This window comes from Alligator sinensis, unplaced genomic scaffold, assembly GCF_000455745.1.
Source record: "Alligator sinensis unplaced genomic scaffold, ASM45574v1 scaffold264_1, whole genome shotgun sequence".
In the NCBI taxonomy this organism is placed as follows: domain Eukaryota; kingdom Metazoa; phylum Chordata; order Crocodylia; family Alligatoridae; genus Alligator; species Alligator sinensis.
The window spans coordinates 1442626-1460726 of record NW_005841831.1 but is presented as its reverse complement, the minus strand read 5'-3'; the positions used below and the strand labels follow the sequence as shown (position 1 = coordinate 1460726).

The window sequence follows — 18101 nt, the reverse complement described above, 5'->3', positions numbered from 1 at the left end:
TGCTGAACCCTGTCAGAAAAAGAGTCATTTAAGATCTCTGGTTCTCATTTTTTGGCCCTAACATTACCTGAAGAAGGCAAACTAATATCTGCTCAAGGTAGCCACTTGTGTCTGACTTGATGTCCTCTTCCAGGTCAGAGTCGTATTCTACAAGGAAAGTTGCAAGTGTCAGCTGACAGGCACAAGAAATGATTGGGATGTCATCTATAAACAAATGTATACACAGCAGATAGGAAGAAGGTAGCTTGGACGCATGGGCATCACACAGCTCTGTACAGCTCAGCAAGGACTTAAGTTACTTCAGTTGGTACCTGGACTGAACATGCGACTAGCTCCACTAATTCAAGGGCCAATCAGTTACTTAAAGTCAGACATGTGCCTAGTTGAACTGGGATCACAGGGCACACCTACACGTTGCCCTATGGCAATGTTGTTACTGTGCTGTGCTTTAGTAGTTCTTTGTAGAAGTACTAAAGCACAGCACAGTAACCGCCCATACTGTGCTGTACGTGCAGTGCACGGTTATTTTTAGCTGCTACTTCACTGTAGCAGAGCGTCATAATTGGGGAGTGCGCTGCTACAGTGAAGTAGCTGCTGGTCATAGGTAGACGCCCATGGACACTAAGTCATTGTAGCGCGTTGCTATGGTGATGTAGCATCATGTGTATATGCGCTCTTAGTTTCTTAAATCCTCTCTCAAGGTCAGCTGTGATCCTGAATCTATGAAGGAATCAAAGGACATGCATGGACATATATTGGACAGATTCCCATCTGGGGCACATTTGAGTAAAAACAAATCAAACTCTACCAAGAAGAATAAAGATTTATTCAGATGACTTGCTACCCACCTGAACCCAAACATGTATGTCTTTCAGGTTTACCTATTATGAAGGAAACATTTAGAGCATGGGCGACTGGTGCCACCTTAGTCAACAACCAGCCAATCACATCGACCTGGGGGGGGGGAGTCCCTCCACGGCAAAACTCACCAACAGGGAAGCAGCCGTGGTGCTCCCAGAAGAGGCCGTGGCACTTCATCCAGCGCTCCCACTCCCCAGCCAGCGCTTGCAGAGGGGGCACTGGTGCTCCCGCCTGCCCCTGACCCATCACCTAAGCAGGGAGCATGGCCGGTCAGGGGGTGCACCAGCACTCTCAGGGATGCACATGCACCCCTGTACCCCATATGCGTCGTCACTGATTTAGAGCAAGATTTTCAAATGGGCCCAGCGCCTGTCAGTCTTCCAATGAGTGCTCAGGTAGACAAATGCTGAGTGCTGTTGAAAATCCTGCTCCCAGCACTAGAATCTAATCTCTGCTCTGCTGAGCACTTTGACAGTCATGCAATACTTCAGTTTAAGCTGACTTACCTTCTTTGTAGGCGTTGACTATATTTTTGATTTGCTCTTTTGTCCGAGATGCCAATATCTCTATGATGACCCCTTCACTTGTTCCTATACCCTTTAAATAGACAAGGAGGGGAAGAAGCACGAGAAAATATTTAGCCATGAAGTTATATCTTGCTTTAAAAAATAGTTTCATTTTAGAACCATAATAAGATTGGATCATGTGCTGAACTGAGAGAAAGGTCCATTATGAAACCAAGAGCCACTCAAAACTAGCTTGGTCCAACATAGATACATATGCATAGCAGTGAACAATTTTGGCCTCAGGTTGATTTTACAGGGCCTTGATCATCTATTTAGAACCGTCTATCTACAAGGGTGGTTTAGCTTGGAACAGGAGCCACAGAATCTTGGTGACCAGAAGTTAAGTGGAGATGTAACTACCAGTAATATGTGTCTAGGACTGCTGAGAAGTGATCCTATGCAATGAGGTCATTTAATTACATTACAAAACATTTTTTATTAATGCAACCCTAACAGAAAATCAGCAACTGATTTATTTTGCTGCTTCACAAAGAGCCTGCAATACATTTACCTTCACAGCATCATGCAGTTCCTTGGCATCATATTTGGATGGGGGGTACATAAGAGCTATGATGAGTCTCTCAAACTTGCCGGTCAGCTCAGACTTTAAGCTTTCAATAAGGTCCTGTTAAATGGGCAACATACAGTTAGAGAAAGAATGCACTTCCTATCACTACTCCCAGTCCCCACATGTAATCCTACCACCTGGTCAACAGGGGTGAAGCCAGTCAGTAATGTTTAACTGGCTAGGTTACTATAAAGGCAGCCAGAGGCTGGTTTAGAGACTTGGATGCAAGTGGGATCTATGAAGGTATTTTGAGTATCTGGGTGGATCATGAATACTAATAAATTAATGTTCACAATCTTCTGGGACCAACGGGTAAATTACTGTCATCTCTGTACTACAGATGGGGAACTGAAGCATTAAGGCCCAAACTTAGCATAACTGTAAACAGAATTGATAAGCGAGGTGTGAGAATACTCGGATGCTTGAAGTGTAATGTGTGCTTAAAAATGGTGCAGTTAGGCCCATGGTCAGCTTAAAATTTGGGGCACTTGTACGCATGATGAAAATTGCTCATTTTTCCAGTTTAATTGCGTCACACTTTACATATACAGGGGTTTTTGTAATTTAAATTAGTTTGTTACATTGCAAACTAAATCACATCCCCATGTAGTTTAGTTTGCATCAACGTAGCTACTTGTAGCTTTGCAGCATTTAATCTGATAGTTTGCTCCCCAGCCATGGCAGAGGCAGGCTGAAGGCAGAAGCGATGAGGGGCCCGATCCTTTCTTTTTTCCTGTTGGATTGTGTTAGAGAACTCAAAGCATATGCAATTGGCTGCTTCTGCTGAAACAGACATGCTCCTAGGCCATCTTTGGATGCATCAGCTTGGATTTCCAGCTACTCTGCTGGGTTAAAAAGTACCTGAGAACAGGCACCATTGTGATGGTTTGTGCGAGCTTATCCAGGGCTTCCTGATTGCTTGAGTCCCCATTGCTGAGAGCGCTTCCTGAGAAGCGCTCTCAGCAGGGCTGTCAAGCTGGACACATGTGGGATGTATTGTGCCGAGTACTGAATGGCTCCGAGGAGTCTCTGAAGGCCTTTTTTGTCTGTGGAAGGGGGCATCCTGTTGATGGCTTCCACTTTGTCATCGTCTGGTTTGACACCATCTCTTGAGAAGTTATGGCCTGTATACCCAACACTGTCGACTAAAAACTGTATTTTGTCCTTATTAAACTTTACTCCTTTCAGACGTGCTCTCTCCAGGACTTGTTTCAGGATAGTATCATGTTCCTCTTTGGTAGCTGCCACAACGAGCATGTCATCCCAGATTATGTGGATTCCCAGAATGTCACCAAAGCACTCAGGATTCTTTTGTTGGAATACTTTACTAGTTGACTTAAGGCCAAAGGGCAGGTGACTGAAGTGAAACCATCCCCATGGGGTTCGTAGCTTCATAAATTCATAGAAGTAGGGTTGGGAGGGACCTTGTAGATCATCAAGTCCGACCCCCTGCCCTGGGCAGGAGAGAAAACCGTGCTCAAATGACTCCAGCCAGGTAGATGTCAAGCCTCCTTTAGTGTTAAAGGCACACAGCGCTGCCTATTCCTTGTCCAATTTGACTTGTCAGTAGCCATCCTTTTCATCAAGAATGGTGAACAGCTTTTTACCTGACAAGCTCTTTTGCACATCCCCTACAGTGGGAATAGAAATACTGCCTTGTTGAGGTCTTGTGGGTCTAAGCAAAGCCGTAGCGAACCATCCTACTTTTGCGCGATCACAAGGCTATTGACCCAGGGTGTGGGCTCAGTCATCTTTGTAATGACTCTTATAGCTTCCAGCATTTCGAGGAGGGTCTTCAATTTGCCTAAGGTTGCATAGGGAATTTTTCTACACCCATGCACCATTGGTGGTATCTCTGGGTCAACATAGATGTGGTGGGTACCAGGAAATTGGCCCAACCCTTCGAAAATGGACCGGTATGGTTTGAGAAGGTCTGCCTTGGTTGCAGGTATTATCAGGGCCATTTCATGGACTCTACTGATGAGGTCTAAAGTGGTTCATGCCACCCTACCAAGTATTGGTGGGTCACTATTGTCGGTTATGTAAAAAGTTAAATTGGATTCATTAGCACCAAATTTGCCAAATGCAACTAATGTAACAGGGGTTTGAGTCTTGCATACTTTTCCTTGCAAAGCCTTTGCTACATCTACTGGAATAGTGTTTGCTTCCTTTCCAGTATCTAACTTAAAATAAACTGGCAAGCCAGCAATCATCACTTTGCTATACCAGGCATTTTGGTTATTAAAGGTCTGTGAATGCTGCTTTGCAGATATTGCACCCATATGTATGGTACTGACTCCTTTTGCAGACTTTGGAGCCTCTCTCTTTGATTTGCACATTTTTGCAAAGTGGTTCACTCCCAAGCATTTGTAACAAGTTTCTCCTAAAGCTGGGCAAGATCTAGGCTTATGTGTACTTCCACACTGTTTGCAAACTTTGCCATTTGCAGCTTAATGGCCCTCCTGTGGAGCAAATGTCATTGGTGGTTTGCTTTGCTTTTGCAAAGTGCTATGGCAGCTTTGCTTTTGCTCAGCTGTATGCAACCTTGGTTTTGCAGGCATAACACCAGCCTGAGCACTTGTGAGAGCCTTTGCTCTGCAGATAGCCACAGCTTGTGACGGAGGGAGGGAGGGATCTTCCAGAAGCCTTTCCTCAAGTCTGCAGTCAGTTATGCTGAAGACAATTTTTTCCCTCAATGTAACATCCTCAGAAGATCCAAATTCACAATGCTGTGCTCTACTTCTGAGCTCTGTAACAATCATTTATGCCTGCAGCCTCATTTTATCTAAGTTGCCAGAACTGACACCTTTCAAAAATAGGTTTTTTTCTGGGTTCACAGTAGCTCTTGAATGCTGCAAGCACCTCCTTAAGGGTTTCATTACTAGGGTCTGCAAAGACCCCTTGCATGTTGTTGCACATTTCTAGGGCTTTATCCCCGATGCAGTGAAGCATAACGGCAATTTTATAAACCTCTGCCTCTTCCTCAGCCTTTGTGACTGCAAGGTATAATCACAGCTTCTGTTCCCATCTCCTCCAATTCTCCCCAAGATTTCCAGTGAAGGACAGTGCTGGTAGAGGTTTGAAATGCTCCATTATTTCATTTCATTTCATTTTAGTTGCAGGTGAAAGCTGTAACCCTCTTAATCAGGCTGCTGGTGACTCCACTAAGAGACAGGTCACTTCTGACACCATATAATGTTTACTCTATGCCACTGGGTCCCAGGGATGGGGTACTCACTCAGACCTCCATGCCCCTGGGGTTCTGTCCTTGAGTCAGCATTCAGCAGAGACTGGTGGGATGATAAACAGCTTTATCTTTACTGGGAAACAGGATTCAGGAATACATACACTCACAGGTTTTCGGGAGAACAACAGCCCATCGCCACAAACCGCACCCACAGGGCGGCAGGGGGAAAGACTGGACCGTCGCACTGCAGGCCCCTTCCAGGCACGTTCCTTACACCACACTCTGGATCCCACTCTTCTCCACGCCCGCCGGGGCTTCCGGTGCCACGTGCATTGTCCCTGCCACCTTTCTGCTGCCTGGGGCCACCCAGGAATGAGCTGGCTTGCTCCTGGGGCAGCGTGGCGAAGTGGCAGGAAGGCGGCTGGCTGTGCTGGTGGCCAGAGATGGCAGCAGGGATGGTGCATGGCACGCTGGAAGCCTGCCAAGCCCAAGTTTCCCCAAGCCTGCCTGGGCTTTTAGCACTCTGTGCACTGTCCCTGCTACCTTTTCTGGCCACCAGTATACCCAGCCACCCTCCTGCTGCTTCCCTGTGTTGCCCCAGGGGCAATTCAGTCCATTTCTGCACGGTCCAAGGTGGCGGGAAGGTGGTTGGGATAGTGCATGGGGTGCTGCTCCCTGGGAAGGCTTGGGGAAGAGTTGGATCCAGCCAGGTGATTCCTCTGAGCTGCAGCAGCACCCACCCACCAGCAGCCTGCCCAGGCAGCTCTGGGGAGCACTGCTGCCACGGAGGGAAGGAGCAACCCAAAGCTCAGGGGCTACTCAGCTTGCTGGCAGCTTGTGCAGGCAGGATCCACCAGAAAAAAAAAAGACTGATCCTCTTTTTTTTCCACGGAGCCTGCCTGCAGCTGGGGGGCAAGCTGCCAGTGGGCCCTGAGCTGTGGGGGGCTCCAGTCCTTCCATCCATAGTGGCAGTCCCCCCCAGGGCTGCCTGGGCAGGCTGCTAGTGGACCAGGGGTTGCCCCAGCTTGGAGGCAGCACCCAGGCCAATCCAACTGTTCTCTGAGCCTGAGCTGGGGCAGCCCCCAGACCACTTGCAGCCCACGCAGGCAACCCTGGGGGGTGCTGCCACTGCAGAGGGAAGGACCGGAGGGTCCCACAGTTCAGGGGCTGTTCGGCCTGGCGGCAGCTTGCCCCCCAACCGCAGGAGAAGCAGGCAGGCTTGCAGAGAAAAAAAAAGAACAAACAAAAGGATCGGGCCCCTTGTCCTAACAGTGACGAAAGCCCTTAAATTGAAACAGTGGGTTTTTAATCTTCACAATTAAAAATCCACTGTTTCAATTTAGGAGACTAAACCCCCATCATGTGTACAAGTGCCCTTGTTTTCAAAACCTTGCTCTCATTTTAGTGTAGCTCTTGCTGTATAAATCACTCTGCCAATGACCCTATTCCTTCCCTATTTATTTCCTTTTTGGGATCTTATATTGCTGCCATTTTGTCAACTGCTGAATTTTATTTTCCCCAGAGAGCTGCTCTTGATTGATACCATTCACTACTTCCCCTCTCTGTCCAAATCATGCACTATTTTCTCCACACCAGAGCTGACCTCACATTTCTGGATGGAAAATGATTCCTGGGGAAAAAAAATCCTACTGGGTGATACAAACAGTTAACATCCAACATTTTATCCAGGAGAGAACAGTGCACTTGCTCACGCACGCATGCGCTCTCTCTCTCTCTCTCTCTCTCACACACACACACACACACCCCCAACATGAAAAGCATGTCATTTTTGGATAACCTTTCCAAAGTGTGCTTTGAATGATTTGGCGATCTGTTGACGCTGTGCATTGGTTCTGTTGGTGAGGATGTCGATTATAGCTTGCTCATTGGTCCCTGGTGAGAACAATAAAAAACATAAATACAGGTTTCAGTAGAATAAGCTAAGACTCGTCCAGACCCTGCCACTATTACTCATCTAGCCTTCCCAGACTCTCTGCTGTGACTATGAAAATGTTTGGGCATGTTTTGGAATATGTCTGATTTGAATCCCATAGCAAGTGATGGCATCAGCAGCTGTGAATTTTTCAAAGAAGGGCTTTAAACTTCACTAACTCTATAATCTCTGTGCGGGAGGATTTAAATATGTTGGTAATAAAAAAAGTTGACTCACCACATCCTTTCATGGCTTGGTACAGAGCTTGGGCATCAGGGGCAGGGTCAAACTGCAGGCTGCCTTTCACCGAGCTGCCGTCTTCATCATGCTGAAATAAAAAGATCTTCATAACTCTTAGCTTTGCACTGCTAGATCTCTGACCTCTCTACACAAAGTTAGTTGCATATTCTCCATTTTACAAATGTAGGAACTAAGGCACAGGAAAGAAACAAGGCATACTTAAGGTCATCCAGAGCTGAAAACAGAATCTGGCTTCCCAAGTACTCTGTCTACAAATTCACAAACCTTTCCTTGTGAAGTATGAAATTAACAGTAATGTCATGTACAATATGAAATAAGATCAGTGAGTCCCAAGCTAAGTCCTAATGGGTGGATTCAGGATCCTGGTCACAGCCCGTTCAGTTCTGCAGCCCAGGGGGTGAGTGCCACTGCTTTTTACCCTTCACTTCTTCCTCCCCAACCCCATACCTAGATACTGAACTTGAAGAACTCAGACTGTCTGATAAACCTTGAGGAAAGGAGATGCAGAGTCCTCTGTTGAAAAGATGGCAAAAGCAGGATGGGTTTGTACCCAAGCAGAAAATATCACAACAGATTCCCTGGCCTGTACTCTGCAGGAGGTCAGATTGGATGAACTTAATGGACCTTTCTAGCCTTGTTATCTGTGACGGTGTCTTCCATCTGACTACATCTGCCTGAAAACAACTGATATGATACCCCAGCAACCTGGACAGAAGCAATTAAGTAAAATATGTGTCTATACTGTCTTTTCAGTGCTCCTGTGTCTACCTCTGTTTGACATACAGACTCAGAAATGAGTCCACTGGAATAGTGAGAGTTGTCTGCATGGTTTTGAAACTTGGTTCCTTTTAAGTTGCTAGCAAGGGTCCAATCTCTACATTTTTATAACTGTGTCTCCTTGTAACCACCCTAAGTCAGCTGCTAAAAAATCTTCATTACCTGTTGCCCTGACTACACTGTCCCTTCTCACCTCTTTGCTCCCACTTCTCCATTACCTGAATTGTAAAGATCCTGCCATTCTCTTCAAGACCCGACCTTGAAGCAACCTGGATGCAGTGGTGTTGTTCCCTCTGGTTCAGTCTGGCAACTGAGTTGCCACATCTAGCCCTTGGAGGGTCACCCTACTGTTGTCTACTGCCATAATAGAGACCTAATGCCCTGCCCTCCTTGCTACTAGCAGAGAGGGCAGGGTTGAAGATAGTAGGCTGTGTGAAACGGCACCGTTCCATTTCTTGAGTTTCGAGGTTTGGACAGAACAGCATTTTGTTTCGAATTTCATTTCAAGTTGAAACAGCTCTTTCATTTCACTTTGTCGAAACAGTGAGGCTGTTTCGACACTTCACCCATTGGCTATAATGGGGAAGCTCAAAACAGCCTCTCTCATCTGGCAGGCAGATCGGGGCCCAACCCCAGGAGGACTGCTGGGGCTGTGCCAGTCCTCCCAGGACTGAGAGCCCCTGATCTGCCTGCCAGATGAGGGAGGGAAGCTGGTGCTGCCGTCTGGGACTAGGGAAGAAAACTGAGCCCAATTGCTCAGTTCCCCTCCCCAGCGCTAGATCCGGGTGGGGAAAGGAAGTCAGCCCAGCTGGGCTGAGTTCCGAACCCAGCCCGACTAGCCTCATTTTGTTTTGAGGCTGTTTTGAAGCCCTTCATTTCATTTCAATTTTGCTGTTTCAAGCTCAAAATGAGTCGAAACAGTGTTGAAACGAAAAGACGGGTGAAAATTCACACAGCCCTAGGAGATAGGTGGCAAGTGTGAGATACCTTAGTGCTGGCTAAAGCTTTGCTCCTTTGGAATTGTGGAGTAGCCTGTCCAAGCTGAAGACTTTTGAGGAGTGCTCTAGGTCAGTACACAGTGACTTCAAGTTTGGAGAGTTTGGGAAATGCAGAGGTGAGATTTAATTTATATTTGGGCCTGGTGGCAGTAGAAACTCATTTACATGACCATTTCTGAGAAAGATTTGCCATCACTGATTACAGTCTGATCTGGCTAGAATGAGCCAGACATGACTCATACTTCACAGTCCCTCTTTTTGTGTTCTATGACTGTCATGCCAAAGGGAGTGGGAAAGGTGTGGTCATGTCAGGTTAGGACTGGAATCTGGCTCCGATTAATCCCAAGGAAACTGGCAGCACTAACTAACTTGAATGAACATACACATCATATAAGTACTATAATGGAGATGAGCACGAAAGAGGCAGGCAGAGGAATCTATGCACACCGAAGAAGATGATAATGAAGCCTTCTGATTTGGCAATAGAGAAATAAACCTTTTTCAAACAAAAACATTTTCTACCAGAAACTAGCAATTTGTCAAAGTTTTCATGGGCTAGAGTTCCTTTTCACTAGATATTCATAGATTCATAGATGTTAGGGGCTGGAAGAGACCTTTCGAGATCATCAGGTCCAGCTCCCCTGCGCTTGAGCAGGAAAGACTGCTGGGGTCAGATGACCCCAGCAAGGTGAGCGTCCAGGTGTTTTTTTTCAAAAAGTTCTTTTTCACTAGATATTTTATTGACATTTTCTAGACACGGTGAAAATGTTCCTTTTGTTTAGTTTTGAATTGAGCTTTCAATTATTTAATTTTTCAAAAAGTAAAAACATTCAAAAACTTCAAAAAAGAGAAAGACTCCCTCCAACTTTATGCATCTTATTTCACTCAGTGGCAAAATGTGGGTGGGAGGAAAGGAGGGAGGAAGAAAGAGGAAGAACAAATGTCTAAACTATTGCAATTTCAAAAAAATTCCTGGGAAGAAATGGGAGGCAAAAGATAAGCACAAGGGAAAACAGAGATTAAAAAATACACTATTTGAAAAGCTGAAAAATATTCCATTTGGGACCCTCAAAAAATGGAAATAACTTTAAATATTTTTCAGGAAGTTTTCTCCATTTACTGACCAACTGTATCCACAAGAGTCACAGCTGAGAAACAGACATGTTTTGCCCTTTGTAAATGGTCTCTTGCTCTTTCTTCATCTTTGCTGTTTTTCAGATTCTGCCCTGCATCTCTCTGTCTCTGAACTACAGGGAAATACTGACAGTGTCTCTAGTAACCCTGGTGCCGGTGAGGTGAGGGGTGTGCAAGGAGAAGGATCCTATCTTAGAGGCACTCCTATACGTTATACTAGTATCGTGTATAGATTTGCAAAGAGCTGGAGATAAAGTCAGGGTGAAATACTAACCACAAAGAAGTCAAAGGGAATTTTGCCACTAGCTTCAACAGAGTCAAGACTTCTCCCCAAAGTCATTTTCCTGTAAAATACACTTTGACCGTTAAGTATATGTTGGATCTGCCTCACAGAAAAACATAATCATTGAGCCAGATTTAGAATATACTTCTTCAAAATCACCTGGACTTTAAAGCAGCATTGTGATCCTTATAGGACTTGGAGTCCAGCTCCAGATCTCAGAACCAGTATTACAAAACCTCCATGGTAGTGGACATAACTACTTGAGACCACATCTCCTTCTAAGAGCATAACCTATCACCACCACTGAAACAATCATCCTGTCTATCAATCTGGTGTTTTTTAAGAGTGGGCAATAGAGTTCTCATAGGAGCTGGACTTAGGCTATGGAATTACAGGCCACAAGAGAGAAGAATGACCAAGGAGTTCACAGCTTTCAGTTCTTAATGCAGAACACATTACCACAGCTTACCCGCCTCCCCACATCAGTATACAACATACATACCTGAACTCTGCCCACAAGCAAATAACCTGTAAAAGTGCTAATCTTTTTCTTAAAACTAGCAAAGTTATCAATAAAATTCAACACTTAGAACTCTTAAAGTGCTGATAGATCTCGCTTTCTCTCCTTGATATCAGATGATCCTGCATTAGGTATGGTCAACTTGTAGGTAGAAGTAGTGTATTATTTGGGTAGAATACTATTTCACTTTATACATGCAAATGCCAGTTTTGGCGCTTACAGAGCTTTTGACCCTGTTCCATATACCGTGTGGACCTGTGAGCATCTGCACAGCTACAGAGCATACTCTGGTCAGGCAGGTGCCCAGCTCTGTACACACACACCTGAGAATAAGACTCAAAATTATGGCCTAGCAAAAACAGGAGGACAAGGATGGAAGGTCCTCCTGTGCTCTAATCCCATAGCCATATCATTAGGGAAGCTAAGATACTGCATCTTGCATTCAATATTCATTTGCATTTAATATAGACTAAAATGAATAGAGAGAACAGGGAAGTTTCTACCCCAGTGGGAGTGAAGGTCAAAGCTAGAACCCAGGGCCCACTCCCTTCCAAAGCAACAGCCATCCTATATACCATCTGGCTTGCTCTCTTCCTCTTGCCTGTCCCTCTCCTTGCAGGGGTCCAGCTTCAAAGGACTGCTGGATAATACTGAACCTATAGTCTGGTGGCTATAGCACTGTGCTGGGACATTAGGGACATGGATGATGGGTGTCCTAGATCCATGTCTTCTTGCTTCCTGGGCAAGTGCCCTGACCACTTAAGTACCAGATTAAAAGATAGGAGGCTCCTGGCTTTTGCTAAATACAATGTCATGGTTTATGCTCATGAAGCATACATGCCTATGGTGGCACCTACCTGCCTGGCCAGCATGCCTGATGTGCATGCTTCAGAGCCAGGTGGATACTTACACAAACTGCATGTAAGTGCTAGAAATGGCAGTTATACAGCTGGATAATTGCTATTTGGGCACAGGAAGGAAAACAGGGTTCTGTCTTTTGCACCTATACATCATATGTGTACAGTTCATTATGCCTCAAAATAACATCTAGAAAGCATCTCACTTCAGCATTTCTTCTACTTACCCAGCCCTTCCACCATGCCATGGTTTTCTAGGCAGTGATTTCTTTTCCTGGTAAGAAAGCAAATTACACCTATTAGATCTTTCACAGTTAAAGGAGTTGAGAATATTTGATCAAGAAAAGGAGAAAGAGAGAAAATAAATCTTGAAAACTCACCACAAGAAAAGAAGAAAGAATAATTTGACTTCTCTCTGGAGGTTTTTTTCCCTCTAGATAAGGCAGGGTCTAACTGACTCCACTGCACTGCAAATATGAGTCTTCCTCTTCTATAAATCCTGCCAGGGAACACCCTACAGACCTGGCTCAACCTGTTTGTTCACATCTGATCTCAGAGGGGGAGAGCACATTGCTTGCATTATGAAGATCTGTACATGCACATTCGCCTGACGACTAGAACAAGGACTATTTTTTTCTGTGGATGTTTCCAAAGTGAGCCCCAGGCACTTGTACAACATGCAAAATGTTGCACAGGAAACTGCCCAGAACAAAGTACTACTGCAGGGCAAAACAGTCAGGGATCACTGAAAGCAATTTCTCTCTAGCTGGACCACAGCAAAACAAGAAACTAATATGCTTAGCCTGCTCCCCCCGTCCTTTGCCCCCAGAGAAACCCATGGAAGAAGCTGAGCTACAAAAATTTCACTGAAGTCCAATAAATCCATCCTGGGCAGGTTAAAATGGGAAGCGAGTTCCAGAGCTCAGTGTGGAAAAGATCCCTCCCCAGAAGCACCCTCTCCCTGTTATACCATCTGGGTTCTCTGTTCTCTCTCAAGGTCCTCCAACATCCACCGCAATAGAGACTGGCAGGAGGAGAGAAGTGATCTCTCCAACATCCACCGCAATAGAGACTGGCAGGGGGAGAGAAGTGATGAGTATACTTGGTGCCCAATATGGTGAGGGTGGCCAAGTCTTTCAAATCTTGTGATACCTGGTGTTAACCTAAAGTCCCAGCATATGGGGTCTTGTGATTATGTGAGAATTTCAGTTTTCATTTAAAAAGAAGTGTGCCTCCAGCGGTTATGTGTGGAGGGGAAAACTTGGAAACATAACCTGAGGGTAACTTAGAAACCAGAAAGCAAAGAATAACATCTCACAGTGTAGGGGCCTGGGTTACCTCGTGATTTTTAAGCCAGCTCCAGGATTGCTTGAAATCCGATGCGTGGTTTTGAAGTGCTCGCTCTGATTGTGACACATACTAACAACATGTGCAGCATACAAGTATTCACTGGGGTAAGCAGAGTGACACCATGCATTCAAGCTGACTGCCCTAGAGACCGGTACGCTAGGCAGGTCTTTGGAAGATGGGCATAAAAGGAAGGCTTTTCTCTCACCCTATTGTTATGCCCTACTTTCCAGAACTGCTGGAGTCAACAACTTTCCTCTAAAAACAGTCCAAACTGGAAAGCAACTATGCTCCTGCTCCCCAAATTGGTTAACAGGGCTACAAACTGACATTTTTCCCCAGTCATGATCAGGCACTTCATCATGGTCTGATCATAATCAAATAGAAGCCACAAAACCTTGTCGAGCAAAAAAATCTCCCAAATTCTCTGGTTCTCAGGCATGCTGTGCCCATGAAGTAGCTCCCACGCCTGGCTTTTAAGAAATTAGGCAAATTCTCTAATTTATGCCAAGGGCAGCCAGAAATCACTGTCACAGCAGACCCCAGTTATACCTTCTATACTGGTCAGTTGGCAAAGTGACTAAGAGAGCTATTTTAATGCAGATCAGGTCCCACATATAGAAATTTCAGGCCAAAAGGTGATTGCTTTGAAATGCTGAAAGCTTTATGCAAACAGAGTTAAAAAAAGAAACTTTGTGGAAACCTCAATTACTCCATGGTATTTGAAGGTGACAGCTGCATATAGGACAGGAGCTGCCCAAGTGGATCTGGAACTTTCACTCCCAGCATTTATGAGTTTTTTAATTTGTTTCAATTATTATATGGACAACCAGGTAAATTTAGAGAGGTGCCTTCCTCCAAACTGATAAACATTATTCCACTGTATGATATAATACTGTAATTCTATTAGAATAAATAATATATTGTGTATATTTTGCATACATTACATGTAATAATACATATACATGTATTAAATATTAACAGAATACATAAGATATATGTCAGTGATACATAAAATACATCAGGGGCATCAAAGATATGGTCTGTGGGACAGATCTAGCCCAGGGAGCCCTATTGTCTGGGTCCTGGTGCTGCCCATAGGTTTCCAAGTTGACCCACAGGTAGCATGAGGGGTGTACTTGATGGCATACCCACTCCAGTGCATATCCCACATATTTTCAGGACTGTGCTGCATGCAGCAGTTGCTTTGGGTCTGTGCTATGTGTGGTGCCCACTCCAGCACACATGCTAGATCCAGCATGCAGGGCTAGTCTGTGGGTCCAGTCCAGCTTGTGGACCAGTACTGCACCACTCCTCCCCCAGGGTTGGATGAGTTTGACACCCCTGATATACATTATATATATTTTATATTGTGTGTGTGTGTGTGTGTTTAAAGCTCTGGAAATCAAAATACATCTCCCAGACCAAAAAGAAGAGAGAGATTTTACCACAGAGCCCCCATAGGTCAAGTGCTTCTCTCGAGCCAAATTGTAGTAATGCCACACCAGATCTTATCCACAACTGAGGGCCTGACCCTGTAAGATGCTAATGCTGCCTGTGAGGTGCTGAGCACTTCCCCACCCAGTGCAGTCCAGCAGTTTGCAGGGACAGGCCTGGACCGTTCTTACAGACCTCCCCTCCCTGGACCGGGTTGCAGAGGTGTCTTACCACACCTTCATATGACTGACGTTAGTTCCTTCATCGCAGCAGCTGCTCTGTTTGCACAGGCTGGCAATACCTTGCTGTGCCAGCTGCACCAGTCCCATCCTAGGCATTTTAAACCACTTTATAAAAAGTGCTGAAGAGCAGGACTTGGTTTTTGAAAATAAAGCATCATGGTCAAATTAAAAATCCTCAGAAATAAATCTCATTACCTATGTTATGCAGGCATATGGTATCACTGTAGGGGGAAGCTGCCACAGCTGTGGGAAGATGAAGGTATGCCTGCACAAAATGAACGTGACCCCATCTTTGTGAAGTGGGGTTTCACTGCAGGAGAGCAGACAGTAGTGGTTCTTGTTTAAAGCAGGCTCTCATTGCTGTTATGTGATGTTTAAATAAATCAGTGCAGCTGAAAGAATTTCTAAACCCTAGTTACTTGCCTTCTCCCATCCCTGCGGTTCATTCCTGCCTATTTATTTGCCTTTCACATGATGACAGTAGCCCAGTCACTTTCACCACTGGGCTCAGGTGCTGATACAAGGCTGCTGCTGCAGGGCAAACTACACAAGAGAGTTTAAATATAAATGATTTTTAAAAATCATGGAAACAGAGCCCTGGCCCCAATCCACTCACACTTACACTCATGTAAATCAGTAGTAAAAGCACTAAAGTCAATGGAGATTTTGACAGAACAGCTTGTTGCTTTCTATACATCAGACAAAAATGTTTTTATCCTTGATTTACGAAGCTCTGGTATGGCATGCGGTATAACTAAGCAAATGCCTGCAACACAGCTGGAGTATGAAAGATTGTCTCCTCTTGGTCTTGTCCCCCTTTGGTATTTCCTGCATCATTTATCTGCTCTAGTTCCAGTGGGGGCACCAGGGAATTAGTCGGGTCACCTGAACAATTGGCCAGAGAAGGTGTGGCTCATGGCCCTAGTTTAATTCTAAAAGGCCAGGTGTGGTTCAGAGAGGAAAACAGCCTGGGGTCAGCCAGGATAGGAGAAGGACCAAAAAAATGCAATTCCCATGAGTCTGTCGTTGGCTTATTTGACTGCCAAGCAATGAAGTGTCCTATACTAGGGTCAAACCCTGTGGGGTCTACAGGCAGAAAACCCTGTAATCTCATGCTGCATGTCTGTGTTTGGAATATTTTGGGCATGTCCTTTCTCAGTTTGGCTGATGATGAATTTGATTTAATGCTTGAAGGAGAAAAAAACAACCTGTGAGTTAAATTTAAGCCAACCTACTCCCTGTGACAGAGGCACAGGCATGAATTTGAGACACAAGAAAATCAGCCTTCATATTTCTACAAAACTCAAATGTGTGGCCTGAGGTGATCTTTATATTGATTCATAGAAGCAAATTATTTATTGCTTTATTTCCAATACTCACATTGCAAAAACTACTGTTGAGACATTACTATATATACTAGCAATTAATAAGACAGTAGGCTCATTACATTTCAATTTCATTCATAAAGCAAAAAAAAATTACACGTGGTCACGGAGGCTCTTTCATAAATACAGGGGCTAACCCCATTGCTATGAGGGACAGCCAAATGTTGGTAGACAAGATTATTTGGGTAAATCTGATATCTTTTATTAGACCAACTAAAATAGTTGGAAAATATTTTCTTTGCAAGCTTTCGGGTACAAACACCCTTCTTCAGGCATGCTTCCACTGCCTGAAGAAGGGTGTTTGACTTTGTACCTGAAAGCTTGCAAAGAAGAATTTTTCCAACTATTTAGTTGGTCTAATAAAAGATATCAGATTTACCCAAAGAATCTTGTCTGCCTGTGTCCTCAGACCAACATGGCTACAACCAATACTCCTGAGCCAATGTTGGTAGGCATTCATTACCTGATTATATGCCACATATGGTTTTAGTTTCATAGTTTCATAGTAGTTTGGGGTCAGAAGGGACCTGAACAGATCATCTAGTCTGACCCCCTGCCACTGGCAAGAGCACACGCTGGGATCACACGACCCCAGACAGGTGTTCGTCCAACTTCTCTTTGAATTTACCCAAGGTTAGGAGCGAGGACCACCTCCCTAGGAAGTTGGTTCCAGATCCTAGCCACCCTAACAGTGAAATATTGCCTCCTAATCTCTAACCTGACCATATTCTCCAGCAGCTTCTGGCCAATGTTCCTCGTCACTCCAGGTGCTGCTGAGGGGAATAGGGCCCTTCCTATTTGCTTCTGATCTCTCCTAACGAGTTTGTAGGCAGCCACCAAATCCCACCTCAGCCTCTGCTTGCTGAGGATGAACAGGTTCAGGTCCCTCAGTCTCTCCTCTTAGGGCCTGCCCTGTTGCCGTCTGACCAAGTGGGTGACCCTCCTCTAAACCCTCTCAAGGCAGGCCACATCCTTCTTAAAGTGCGGTGCCCAGAACTGGACGCAGTACTCCAATTGTGGCCTGACCAATGTCGCGTAGAGGGGGAGCAACACCTCTCTGGACCGCGTAGAGATGCATCTTTGGATGCATGACAAGGTGTGGTGGCTTTGCTGGCTGTGGTCTGGCATTCGCAGATCATGTTCTTCTTGGAGTCAATAATGACTCCAAGATCCCTTTCTGCCTCTGTGCTCACAAGGGGGGAGCTCCCCAGCTTGTATGTATGCTGTGGATTCCTTCTCCCAAGGTGCAGTACCCTGCACTTATCCACAATGAACCCCATCCTATTACCATCTGCCCACTTCTGTAGTCTGTCTAAATCTAATTGCAGCTTCTCTTTCCCTTCGAGCATGCCTATCTCTCCCCACATCTTGGTGTCATCGGCAAATTTGGACAATGTGTTTTCCACCCCCTCGTCCAAGTCGCTGATGAAAATGTTGAACAGTGTGGGCCCCAGGACCGAGACCTGGGGGACCCCACTATTCACATCCCTCCAGGTCGAGTACGACCCGTCCACCACTACTCTCTGGGTGCACCCCATCAGCCAATTTTTGACCCAACGGGTTCGTAGCAGGCAGATCGTGCCTGACTAATCTAGTCTCTTTTTATGACCAGGTTACGAAACGCCTGGACACAGGAGTAGGGGTGGATGTCATATACTTAGACTTCAGGAAGGCCTTCGATACGGTATCCCACCCCATACTGGTGAACAAGTTAAGAGGCTGTGACTTGGATGACTACACAGTCC

At 45.3% G+C, this 18101-nt stretch overlaps 1 protein-coding gene across 1 annotated transcript in view; it reads right to left on the bottom strand.

The window, feature by feature from the left end:
* ANXA8L1 (annexin A8 like 1) overlaps positions 1 to 12421 on the bottom strand; it is a 26199-nt gene extending 13778 nt beyond the window's left edge. The window contains exons 1-7 of the mRNA XM_006014769.1: positions 12326 to 12421; positions 12173 to 12219; positions 7353 to 7443; positions 6981 to 7075; positions 1939 to 2052; positions 1368 to 1458; positions 68 to 147 (exon numbers count right to left, since the gene is read on the bottom strand). Coding sequence (XP_006014831.1) covers positions 68 to 147; positions 1368 to 1458; positions 1939 to 2052; positions 6981 to 7075; positions 7353 to 7443; positions 12173 to 12193 — 492 coding nt within the window. The 5' untranslated portion in view covers positions 12194 to 12219; positions 12326 to 12421. The remainder of the gene's footprint in view (positions 1 to 67; positions 148 to 1367; positions 1459 to 1938; positions 2053 to 6980; positions 7076 to 7352; positions 7444 to 12172; positions 12220 to 12325) is intronic.
* Positions 12422 to 18101: the final 5680 nt, after the last annotated feature.